This window comes from Pelobates fuscus, chromosome 7 (assembly GCF_036172605.1).
Source record: "Pelobates fuscus isolate aPelFus1 chromosome 7, aPelFus1.pri, whole genome shotgun sequence".
Lineage (NCBI taxonomy): Eukaryota > Metazoa > Chordata > Amphibia > Anura > Pelobatidae > Pelobates > Pelobates fuscus.
This window is the reverse complement of record NC_086323.1, coordinates 63014704-63028122: the sequence shown is the minus strand read 5'-3', so window position 1 is coordinate 63028122 and position 13419 is coordinate 63014704. Positions and strand designations below refer to the sequence as shown.

Genomic DNA, 13419 nt, shown 5'->3' with positions numbered 1-13419 from the left:
TGTCCCTATAATGGTATTGTGGGTAAGAGCCTAGTATCAGTCCCTGTGTCATCATGGAATGTTCTACTTATACAGTAGTGATATGTTTTTAAAGCCCTCCTGTCATTGATGGGGACATTCCATTTTGGAACACAATGTTTATGACTAGATTATTATGACAAAGTAAACCTCAAAACGTTGGCTTTCAGATGATACTGAACTACAATCCCTGTAATTCTCTGGCAATCTATTTAATTCAAATAATTCTGTGAATTGTAGTTCATCAACATCTGGAGGGCTAGGGTTTGAGATCCCTAGTGCAGACTGTCATTAGTCTTTAAAGGTTAAAAATATTCGTACCGTAATATAAATCTACATTTTTAGATATTTAAAAATTAAAGGACAAATATATAATTATATATTGGAGATTGTATCTTTATTTTTGTGATGTTTTCCACAATAAACTCACACAGTAGCATTGATTTTTACTTAGATAAAATACATTTATAGCAATTTACAAATCTCTCGGTTTGAAAACATTTGCATAACATTTTATTAAACACAATACTTTACATATTTTTTGTTGTTGTTGAAAAACATAGTCATATTTTATAGTCTTCATTCAATAAAGCACAGCCTCACAAAGAAATTAGTGCCCCTTTTAGCAAGTAAGAAAATTAGAAATTTAAAAAGATGTCATCTGGTAATTATTATTATTTTTTTAAATTAAGGTATTAGTATAATGTAAACAGAGGTGAGATTTACAAAAGGCATTTTTTGTTTTTATTATCAAATATTCCTTATTCATGCAGGTGTCAAACGTGAATATTTTTAATCTGTGTTTCACAATATATCATGATTTAATACGCCATTTATAAAAAAAAAAAAAAATCTACTAGATTTGGCACTTTTAAGTATAAAATCATTTACATGTATAGGATGCATGTAAAGAGCACAGTTTCAGGGATTACTGAAACTCACAGAAATCTTGTTTAAGACTTTGGAAAACTCAAGTAGAAAAAAGCCACATACCTGATACACTGTACCGAGTTTTAAAATCCCTTAAACCATAATTCACTATTATTTTATAAATCACTGTTGAAAAAAATAAATGATTAAAAGATGGACATGCCAGAAGGGGCAATTTTGTTCTGTCTTTTAGACTGTGTTGTAAGATGTAATTCGTTGAAACATTATTAAAATAAAAAATACAAATATTCCGATTTGTTGAAGAATAAAATATTAATTTAAATATTTACTTTTTTTTTCTCAATGTTGAGGCAACCCAAAAAAATCATCCAAAATAAACAGTCACATCATACCAAGTCCTACAACGATTTATTTCTTAATAAAACTTTTGATGTCATTACTAACTTGTTAAACACAATTACATCCCTGGCTATAGAAATACCCAGATTAAATGTTTTTTTTTTCTCTCTCTCACATCACAGTTAACATTTTATTCTGGCATTTCTCATCACGTCCCTGTATCTTGTTTTGTGCTGCTATTGGAACACATATTTTTCATAATTACATTTATGACCACAGAGAGTAAAGCATTTGAACTTGTTTTTTTCAGTTTATTGTTCCAGTAGTATTAATTCTGCATTGGAGGTTTTACAGTGTAATTGTCTATTCCCGAACCAGAAATTTCTGAAGCCCTGCATCTACTCGTGAAATGCTTAAAACCCTGTTTTTACTTCTTTTTTTTTGCATGGGAATATTAAAATATTAAAATAAGTACAATCATAATCAAAATATAGATAAAACATTCAGAATAGCAAAAAAAGCCTCCAAAAAACACTGTACAAGTCTACAGGAATGCCCCCTTTTGAGCACCTTTTCTTTAGTATGATCTGTACTTTAGTAAGTGTTAAGCGGGTTACAGAACTACTTGTCAACAAAGAAAAACAAGAATATCATTGTAAGTGAATTACACCCACACTTTGTCAAAGTAAACAGTGTGTATGGATCAGCACAAAAATTCTAGCAATTTGACTGTGACCAATCCATCATAACAGAGCTGTTTTTGTATTCTGTACAAAGGCAGTCACCAGCACTCTAAACGAAGCCACTGAACTGTCAAAATAACTACACGAGAGTCCTTATACGCTTGTGCTGATATGCGGTCTAGATTTATAACAAGCATCTCCTCTTATTTTACATGTTAGTGCATAATCTGTTAATGTAAATATCTTACATCACACAAATCTATTGAAACAATAATTTATCAGATTAAAGACAGTAAAATGTTTGAGTTGGCACATTCATGTAATAAAGTGTCTAAGTTCCAGTAATCATTTGCTAATACCGCAGACCTTCCTAGAATCACATTTAAAGAAACTGATTGTATTATGCGTTTACTTCTTCACATTGGTTTTGCTTTCTTAGCATTGTGCTTTTTCGTTGTTGTTTTGCTCCCTTCAGCCCTGGTTCTATTCAGCCTTAGTCAACGTCTCTAGAGTTTTTTCACAGATTATCTGAATATTAATCACTAATTTGGCACATTTTGTTTTGCTTTCTGCATTAACTCCATTAACTAATAAGAGCACAAGCTTTGTCAAAGTGGAATTAATTCTGGTTAAACCAATGGAATGCTTCACGTGGTTGTCTTCACTCTTTGTAGGTACGTGTAGGTGATGTTCCTTTGTAGAAGATATTCCGAGTGCTCTCCGGACTGTTACTTCTCTCTGGAATTAAAATGATGTTGCCTTTTCTCCTAAGAGTTGAATCACGACTTGATGAAATTGATAAAGTCTCTGAGCCAATTTCGCTTCCCTCCACAGGTGTAACACGTATTGTGGTGATCCCGTGGAGAAGGTGATCATTTTCTATGTTGCTTCTTTTTCTATCAGCAGTCCCAAAAGTGTCTTTTAGTGACTCACAGCTTTCAGAGTCCCTGTTGAGGTCATTCAGCTCATAGGCTTGCCGCAGCGTTCCTTTCTCAGGTGCTTTCCACTTCCATGACCCACTACCTTCTCCCTCTAAAGGCATCTGAATAATTGGCCTGTTGTTTTCTGGATGGGCTTCAATCCTTACAATACTTGTAGGTTCATGTTCTGTAAGAGCCTTGTACCTTATAGATCCAGTGCAGCTTACTGTACTTCCCTCAGAACTTTTAGGGCTTCCCTGAAGCATCCCCTGTTGTTTGGACATGGCTATGACCTGCATAATTCTTGGTTGACTGTTACTTCGACATGCAACACTTTTCTCTGCCACTTTAAGCCACTTTGACCTAGCTGAGCTGCATTTAGGAGATGTAGATATTATATTTTCATGAGTTTCTTCTGGGATATGGACTAATTGAGAGGATCCAGGACGTGACTGAATAGATACTCTCGGTCCACCAGGTATACTTGTATTGTTACAACCAGGGATACTGCCAGGTTGTAATTTAAGATATGGATTACCTGGGCCAATGTGATCTCCATTAACACCAACTCTTACAGGCTCAGAGCTTGATCTCATTTCTATTATCCTTTGTGGTGAAAGTCCAGCTTCTGTTTCAATAACTTGCAATGACAACTTACGACTTTCATTTTTAGTCTTCCATTGAGACAAAAGTTGTTTTGAACGTGCTGAATCCATTGAAGCATGAATAGTTGCATTTCTCCTAGCTGGATCTTCTAAAGATGGGGTATGTACTCTGGGCAAAGTATTACTAAAGGTGACCATGTTCTCTTTTCCCATAGGACTTCGAGGTGTGATAACTTCTACATCAGTGCTTGCTCTCTTTATATTTATAAGTGAGCCTGATTCTCTGTGATTTCTGTTTATGATACTTTCAGAGTGGTGAGAAGGTATACCATCACTACTACTGCCATTTTTCCCTGGCAGTATTCTGCTGGCATCTTGGCTAAGTTCTGTCAATGACCTCAATGGTTCTCTGAGTGGAGGAGGAGGAGGCTTCTGAGGAATACTGTCTTCGCTAGGTTGAAAGTTTCCAACAGCATACAGGCCCTAAAATATAGAACATATGAGTATAACTAAACATGGCTTAAATCATAGTTTAATTATAGTGCTACCAACAAGAAATAAGGCTATCTCAATTCAATGACATGATATAATCAAAATAATTCAGAGATTGACACACCTGTGATTAAATTAGAATGTTTCCAAGTCGTGAATTGTTGAAACTCCAGAACTAGGATTTCCTACCAATGTCATGTCAAAATGTTAATTTAACAGTAGACCTTTACATAATAAATAGTTTTAGTCCATGGTATTTTTTGAGCAAGCATGATGGAATAAGCGTAGGACAAGTTTTATTAGGAATAATCACCCAATCAAGCATAAAAAAAAGAAATCACTCTTATTACTTATTAAACGATCCATGGTTGATAGGCTGCACAGTTGAGTGTAATTAGTTCCTTCTAATATGTAATAGCGGTTCTTATGCATATACAACTCATTTGTAGATTCACTGAATTGTCAGTTGTAGATTCCACTGGTGGTAAATGGGTGCCAAGAGCTTTTATTGCTATTAAAACACAGGCGTATATGTTATAAAACTATTAATATTTCAGATGTCCTTGGCTCTGATTAGATTTCACCGTGTTTTTTTTTTTCACATTTATATTAAAAGGACATGCAGAAAAGTCTAATTTAAAAGCTTTAACCATGAATGAGACAGTTGCCTCACTCTGCAGGATGAAAAAGAGGGTAAATATGTTTTTGTCTTTTTTATGCTTTCCATACCCACTCAAGGAGGACACTGATTGAACCAATCAGTGTCCTATCCTTAGGAATGCTGGAAAAGTGCATTGCTCTGCAATGATGCCCTGTTTCTGTAATTAGTGGATTGGTCTGAAACTAAGATGGGTAAGTAAGAGGGGGGAGGGTAGGAGGCTAAAGAAAAAAGCGGAGAGGCATGCCTGATAAGCTTATAGTAAATTTACAAATGTTTATTGCATACTTTTCAAAGTTTTGTTTGCATTATTGTAGGTTGTATGTTTATTTAAATGTGTTTACTGGTTTAAAAAATGAATTGTCAAGTGATACACACTCTTGCAGTGGCACCACTTATGGCATTTATATCCTAGGTCACTTGTTGCATTGTATAAACTTTATGTATCCTCATATAGAAAGTCTATGCTACATTGACACATTATTAGTTTTGTGTACTAAGTGAGCTGTTTATTGCTCTAGCTATTTCTATCTGGATATTACCAGAACAGGTGCCTCCCAATTTCAGTTTAATTGAATCTATTTAAACATTGAGACACTTTTTTCAGCTCTTACTGGCCCTTCGTAGTTAACATTACAAGGCCCTGGTAAATTCCTCCTCCTTTGAAATAACACTTTACCATACTTACAACTACACTTTATAAGACTTTACAACTATCTTTATTAAGACTGTTATTAGTGTCAATGAGCTATTGATACCTCGCACTCCCCTAAATCAAGCATCTAGCTTTAGGGCTTTTTTATTTGGTTTCTTAGTGATACACTCTTTTGTATTTCTTTTTTTGAGTATATTGTAATAAATGTTTTTACTTTACTTTATTTGTGAGGGACCTCTCCCTGTCTGATACACCTTAAGGAATATTGGATTAGTTAACTCTGTATTTTCTCAGATGGGTGACCCCCATTAGAGGTCTCCCTAGCACACCACTTATTTCCTTCATGGATTATTTCTTCACAATAATTAAGGCCTTGATTTAATTTATTTGAATGAGAATCAGAAATGATTCCATTCTGTTAGAAAAAAAATAACTTTTCCAATTATTTATCTACAAAGATTCCCATACAGGGTTATTCACCAGAGTTAGAACTCAAAGTGAATTTCAAATTTAAGGTCAAAATAGGTAAAATGGAAAAATTGTCAAAGTCAACTATGAATTCAAGTCAACTACTCTGGCCTTAAATGCAAAATTTACTTTAAATTCACGTTGAATTCTTCCTAGTAAGTAACCCTGATAAACTTAAATGGTAACTTCTATAGATAAATAATTTGAAACAATTTTCCAACAGATTGTGATCATTTGAAAAGCTTATTCAAAAATTTCAAGTCAATGCCACTGAAAGGTTATTTCAGTTAAACAGGATACGATAATGTCATATTGTCTGCTTCGTGGAAATGGATGCTCTTTTTTTCTAGTCACTAATGTAACAAGTGCAAAACTTATGGATATGATGGATTACACGAGTCAACAGACTGCGAAAAGCACACTGTTCTGTGAAATTTTAATTTTATTTCAATTAAAACTGTTGTGACCATAGCATGAATTTATTGTCTGATGCTTTTACTGTCTTGGTATGAAATTGTAGAATCTGTGCCGCATTTGCATTTTAATGTTTTAAGACAATGTGCATAATTTAAAATAATATATTTAATACAAAATCTGTAGAAACTGGTTAAAAAACAAAAAAGTGATCTTTGAGTGAACAATACATCACTCAACAAGTGGCTAGCAAACCTCATTACAAGGCTTTTATAGCATCTTACAAAAAACAAAGAAAAAGAAAAGAAAAATAAGAAAAAAGTTGAATTATAAAAATAGTTAAAATAAATAGTTTGAATGCTGTATTCTAAATATTAACCTTAGTCTAAAATCTTGACTTTTTCAGTTTCACCCCATAGAACCCAATAGATGTTATGACCATTCCCATGCCACCTAATCCATGAGAGACCACCTCCAAAAGTCATAATCACCCAAAAGGAGTTACTTTTAAAGTCATGTTTGGGGGTCTTTGTATATTTTATAAAGACCCCCTTAGGTGATATACACTCTTTGGGTGCAGATGCCTGGGGGTAAGGTGGGGGGCCATTATACTTGCTCTCACAAACGTGATCTTGAAACGGCAGGGTCTTTTCCGGGAAATTCAATTTCCGGAAGGACGAAATAAAAGCAAGCATGGAGAAAAGTCTATTATACACCTTGAAGAAGACCGATCCAGGTTGAAACACGTTGTGGACTTTTATTTTATTTATATTTTATTTACAGCTTATGTTGCTGCTCTGTTTTATATTTGTTTTTATTCGAGAAAAATCCCTTCACCTTATTGGATATCCTCTGGTGTATGTGAAACCATAAAAGGAGAATCTCAAGGAGTGGAGCTGATAGCCAGAATAAGCTCATTATTCAACTGCCTACTTAGCCAGAGCCTGCTTGTTGTGAGTGACCCATTATCTCTATACTTGATCTATTTTGATTTTATACAGTATTATGATATGATTGTTTTTATACTGTTTTTACAGAATGATCAGGAGGTTCTATACTTATACTAAATAAGTATCTATCACTGTGTGCTGTTGATCACCTTTGCACCCCCCATCATTTATGTGTTTTTATTTATGTATTTAGTGTAATTTGAGTGATTTTATACACTGGGGGTAGTTGCATTCATAGCTTCACTTTAGCGCCAATCCACCTATATTTTATCCTTTCTTGGATTTAATTATTTTAGTATTACATAAAAAGTATATCTATAGAATGCAAAAATGTTTGGTGATGTGACGGTGCTTCTTTAAGGGACACTTATCATTAAAAGGGAACTAGATCACGATTACCTGTGAATGGCTATTATTATTTGTTTGTACCAATTAAACATGTGCAGTTTGCTTAGTTTCAAATTCGAATTTCGTCTGAATTCATCTGAATTTGGCTGGTTTAGCACCTTGAACAGCTAAACCAGTGGTTCCCAAACTATGCGGTGGTGCAGTGGCTCGCCGCGACAAGCACAAAGGGGCGCTGCAAAAAATGTACCCAGGAACTGTGCCTCCTTCTCCCCTGCAAGCTCTGCAGGACCGGAAGGGAGATCAGAGATCTCCCTCTCTGGCCTGCTAGCAGTGTAATGCTGGCAGCCGGCAGGGGAGGGAGGGAGAGAGAACCCGTGGGAGCTCTAACCTGCAGCTCCGCCAGGTTCTCCTCTCGCGAGCTCGGAGCGTTGCCGCGTTTACCACGGCAACGCTCAGAATCTCGCGAGAGTGAACTCTAGCAGCTCCTGAGGCTGCTGGAGTTCACTCTCACCACTTGGACCACCAGGGCTTCCCCACGCACCACCAGGGATTAGTACTGCCCCCCCCTCCTAGGCAAAGGTAAGCAGGGATGGGAGAAATCAATTTTTTTTTCTTTACTTACATTTTTCTTTTATATTTATTAATCTACCCTCCAACTCCACAGACCCACAATAATTCTCCCTCATGCACATACAAACAGCCTCCCATACACACACTGCCACCCCACCCACTGCCCCCCACAATACACACACACACTGTACCTCTCAATACGCACACACAGCACCCCTCATGCACACACTGCACCCTTCAAACACACAGACACAATGCACCCCACACACACACACACTACATCCTTCACAAACACAATGCAACCCTGTACACTCACTGCACCCCTCACACAAACACACACACACACTGCACCCCTCACACACACACACACTTAACCCCACAGACATTGCACCCCTCACACACACAAAAAGTATTGCGCCCCCCCCCATCGCCCACACACACCACTGCCCCTATCCTCTACAGCAGCCCCTATCCTGGCAGACCCTAGATAAGTTCCCAAATTGTTCTTAAACAGTTTGACTACTTACCCTGGGAGGGCACCACAGCACTCCTAGCACCATAACCACTACAGTGTGCTGTAGTGGTTATTGTGACGGTATTAATTAAATCTACCAGTTCCCCTCCAGAGATTAGGTTCTGGATCTGCCCTGATAGGGAAATATTTCTGCTGAACAGGGGCCCAGTATATGCCGCAACGCTGTACATGTATACAACCTAGAACTTTTTTTTACTTGGGGCGCCTTGGAAAAATATTTAACCTAAAAAGTTTGGGAACCACTTAGCTAAACTAAGAAAAAGAGTGTTTTCTTAATTTTGCTCTTTCAGCTGTTTAGTAGATTCCACATTAGGTAGTTATCTAAACACAAAATGTCCCATCTTTTTTAAAAAAAATGTAGGATTTTACCTTCCAAAAAACTTCTGAACAATTTCACTACCTAAATCGAGTATAAACATTTTTATTTTCTTGTATTATGCAGAATGAAATCTAGACCATACAGCCTCATTTGCCCTCATTTATACTGTATGATTATGAGCCTGTAGAAGAATGCATTTCTTTGTCAGAAGCCACTAATCACTAACATAATTTCTGCAAAAGGTTAGTGCAAAATGTTAAAACTGATGCAGACCTAGATGTCCACTATGATCTCTGCATTTTTTGAACTTTTTCCATCATACATAACCATTGCTGGGTCTCAGAGATGCAGAGCACCTGAAATAGATTTCTGATGTAAGCAATTGAAGGTTTGACAGTTGCAAAGAACTGATGTCAACAAGCAAAATCCTTTGGTAAGGTATACATGGTTACTGTGTTATATTAAAATATCAAATTCAAGTCCTCAAGGGCTGCAAACACACCAGATGGATAAGTCATACACAGAAGTAATTGTTTGACTACATGTTAATTAGTAAAATCCTAACAATCTGGCAGGATTATGCTCTCCTAGACAAAGCTAAGCTGTTATTATTAACTTGTAAAAAAATAATACAAAAAATTCAAAGACCATAAGGTATGTCGGTGTAGCTAATTTAGAATATTTTTTTTAGAACTAGAAGGTCAAAAATGCACAGTTAAAACCTAGTTGATGTATGGAATGGAATGTCGCCAAAACATATTTCACATTGATTAAATTGTACCTTGGCACCATGCCATAGCATTACTTTATGATGAATGCATCTATATATACTATGTTAGCCAGATTCCTAGAAAATGCAGAAGTGATGGTGTTCTCAAAATTAATGCTGGCTTAAAAATAATTCCAGAATACCCTATTTTAGCCATCGGCATAAAGATCCAAATTAATATTATTGTCTCTGTGTAGGGTTGCCGGACACGGGCATTTTGAAGAAAGAGAAATAAAACATTGGGTAAATCATCTTTGGACCTTCTGACCTCTATATATTTTCACTAGTTAACCAACACAAGGCTTGTTTTCAACCTTGTTGGTAATTATCCACCTGTTAGTAATAACAACCTGTAGACATTAGCAACTATAAATTGCCATCAAGTTGTCATCCTGGTCACTATTTAAAAAAAATTGTTTTTTGTTTGTTGCAAGAGGTGAAACTTACCTGTCAGAGTGCCGTGACTGTTTGGCTTCCAAACCAACCCATCATAGAGTTTCAACTGTGCATTCAAAGCATGGGAAGGTAAGTGAAGGTTAGTGAAGTGAAGATGGGTTATTTATGTTTTATTGCATTTTTATTTTATTGGTGCCTTTTCTGTGAATAAAGTATTTTTTATTTTGAATAGTTTTGCTAGTTTAATTATGGGTTTTTATTTTTGCCTTTTTGGGGGGATAGAAGCAAAAATACCGAAGAAGACTTTAAATGGAGAGTATGACATTTTTATTTTATTTTACAGTTTTGTTTTAATTATTTTAGGTTTGTTGCCCCCACCCCTATTATTAGTGTGTGGTGTAGCCAGGGACATATTTAGTGTTGGCAACTCTTATGTAGGTCTCTAGCCAACTTGGGATGTTGGAGATGCCTCTTTAGTTATATGGACCCAGGAGATTGACGATCCCCTTGTAGGGGTATTATAGGGGCCTTGGAGAATCTGGGGCTTGAGTATTACTGAAGGTTAGTAGTTCAGGTTCTCTATAAAAATTTTGCTTGTATGGCAATATCTGGGAGAGAAGGGAATGCCAACCTACCTCTCTTCACCTTCGGCAGATAAAGCTATCATAAACTAGGATTAGTAAAATTCCACAGCAATGTATTTTTTCTGCACATGACAAAAGGACAGAGACACTTTAAGTGACAGTGCCATTTAGAACCACATTTCAAAAAGCTTGAATTAAATATGTTCCTGATCCTTATTGGCAATGCTTAAAAGGTCAGCTGTCAAGCAGAAGTTAATTGGCTTAAGGACTGTTGTCAACTTCTGTTAAAAGTTAACTAACCGACACGACTTAGGTGCATTGGATAGATTTGATGTCATATTCATGCTGTTTTTCTACAATTCAATCACTTTAGTTTGTCTAAAAAAAATTACAATAATAATAATAATCGACTGATAAACCTGTCGCTAAGCATTTTTTTTAACAGCTTTACATCATTTGCCCACTCTACGTTTCATGGCCCCCCGCCCTCCCTAGAGAGGGAGACAGATCAAAGGCACTGTTACAATGGGAGGCATGTTGGATACACCATTTGGACAGTGTCGCACCGAAAGTTTAGAATTAGAGTTAGTCTTTTGATTTTTTTTATGCTGGGAGAGTGTCAAGGATACCCTTTCTCTCTCTCTCTCTCTCTCTCTCTCTCTCTCTCTCTCTCTCTCTCTATATATATAGATATATATATATATATATATATATATATATATGTATATACATATATATATATATGTATATATATATATATATATATATATATATCTGGAGCATGACTCCACCCCCTTAGGCACGCCTCTCCTTTTCACAAATTTCTTCCTGATTATAAGGAAGGCAGTGTAAGCTTCACAACCAGTCACTCTCCTATTATTATCTGTAAATTTCAACACCATGCTAAGGACAGATAATAGGAAGATAAGAGGACAGTGAATGGAGTCATGACGGCTCACTCTAATCTCCTATTGGCTGAGTATGTACTCATAGTACTTCTAATAAGTTGCTTTGTTAAAATGTGCTCATGACTATGGCGGCTGGATTATGTTGTAGAATGCTGCAATTTTCTTCTGCAGGAAAGCTAAAGAGATTTGAACAGAGAAAAATAGAAAATAAATATGAAGCCCAAACCTATCAAATTCACTTAGGTTGGGTTGGTGCACAACTTAAAATTTGCAATGGGGGGTTCCACAGGACCCAGGCATTTTATATGTTCAACTGCTTTGCAAACAATGTCATTAGGTTCATGTACCATTTGCGTGTACAGTGATTCTCTATATTGTAACAAATTAAACAGCAGATATTCACAAATAGAGAAAGATATACTAAATCAACTTATGAACTATACATGATTTGGGAAAGAAAACACATTACACATATTTTATGGCACTACTGTGGATCTGCTCTTACCTCACAGCTTGGATTGCAGTCAGGTAAGATTGTTGTCATTCACTTTAAAAATTTCTCTGAGCTCTGTTGTGCCCTCTGTCATTGTAATGTACACACACACATGTATATATATAGTCAATACATTGTTAAACACAGATCTGCACACCAGTCAAGCCTTGCTTTTTCCATAGATATCTCAAATTGGCGGTGATGTTACAACTGCAAAGGATTTCGGGTGGGCATATGCAAATTAGTTCAACAAAAAATTAAAAAATGTGCCTCAATATACCATTTTAAACATGGATTTCTTGGAGTCTGTGTTTGCTGCATACAAATGCGTTGAAACACAACTAAGGAAGAGATGCAAAGCCAGTCAACCACTCATGGACCGCTGTTTAATTGTTAATGCAACTCATCAGCATGAGGTTGGTTGCTGGCTTGTTATTGAGGCTTTGCGTTACTTGTGAAGCAAAAACCAAAAAAGTTATGGTGGGGAAAAAATTGGGATTGACAACCCCTTCCACCTGATGTCAGTGGATAGTCAATACATTGTTAAACACAGATCTACACATCAGTCAAGCCATAACACTTGCTTCTCCCACAAAAATCTCAGGTTTGCAGTAATGTTACTACTGCAAAGGATTCTGGGTGGGCATATGTAAATTAGTTAAACAAAGAATCAAAAAAAAAATTCCCACCATAACTTTCTTACAATATACTATAAACACTGTTAGTTTGCATTTTAATCACTAGGCTGTTGTGACTACTTTTCCAACATCCTTACTCACCAGATAAATAGCAATTCCTCCACCCATAAGAAAACCACTGTAGACATCAATTGGGTGATTCTTGTATTGAGTTATACGAGTAAGGCCACATATTATTCCACAGATTATGAAGGAGAACACAAGCAGAGGTTTCAGTAACTTTGAGGAATCTGTCAATGTAGCATTGAAGTACATCTAGGAAAACACAAAATAGATAAGGTGTAAATTCCGTGATAAATATGCACACAATATTTTCAGGCTATCTCTGTGATCATTTACATGTAGAGTTGTATATGCTTTCATGCCTCACAAACAGACAAACACTAAATGTGCATAGACAGAAATTATGTAACGAATCGCGGCACTTCTAACCTACATTTGTTACATCTGACGCACACTTGAATTTATCTGATGTTTGTGGTTAAATTGTGTTTTGAGGGCAGCTCTTACCTTTTGCTCCGAAATTGCATGAAATAAAGATACTTGATGAAAATATCACGTACACATGTACAAAAAGTTCCCTATGCCACAGTTAACAGAGCAAATACTATTCTGATGTTGATAGATACATTATTATCAAGAATGTGTTATCTTGAGCTGCTTTTATTAGCTCATATGTTAGGTAGTGATAAGCAGAAACTACACA

The 13419-nt window shown here is 36.1% G+C and overlaps 1 protein-coding gene across 1 annotated transcript in view; it reads right to left on the bottom strand.

Moving 5' to 3' along the window:
* Nucleotides 1-439: 439 nt before the first annotated feature.
* PLPPR4 (phospholipid phosphatase related 4) overlaps nucleotides 440-13419 on the bottom strand; it is a 99696-nt gene continuing 86716 nt past the window's right edge. The window contains exons 6-7 of the mRNA XM_063428345.1: nucleotides 12795-12968; nucleotides 440-3939 (exon numbers count right to left, since the gene is read on the bottom strand). Coding sequence (XP_063284415.1) covers nucleotides 2593-3939; nucleotides 12795-12968 — 1521 coding nt within the window. The 3' untranslated portion in view covers nucleotides 440-2592. The remainder of the gene's footprint in view (nucleotides 3940-12794; nucleotides 12969-13419) is intronic.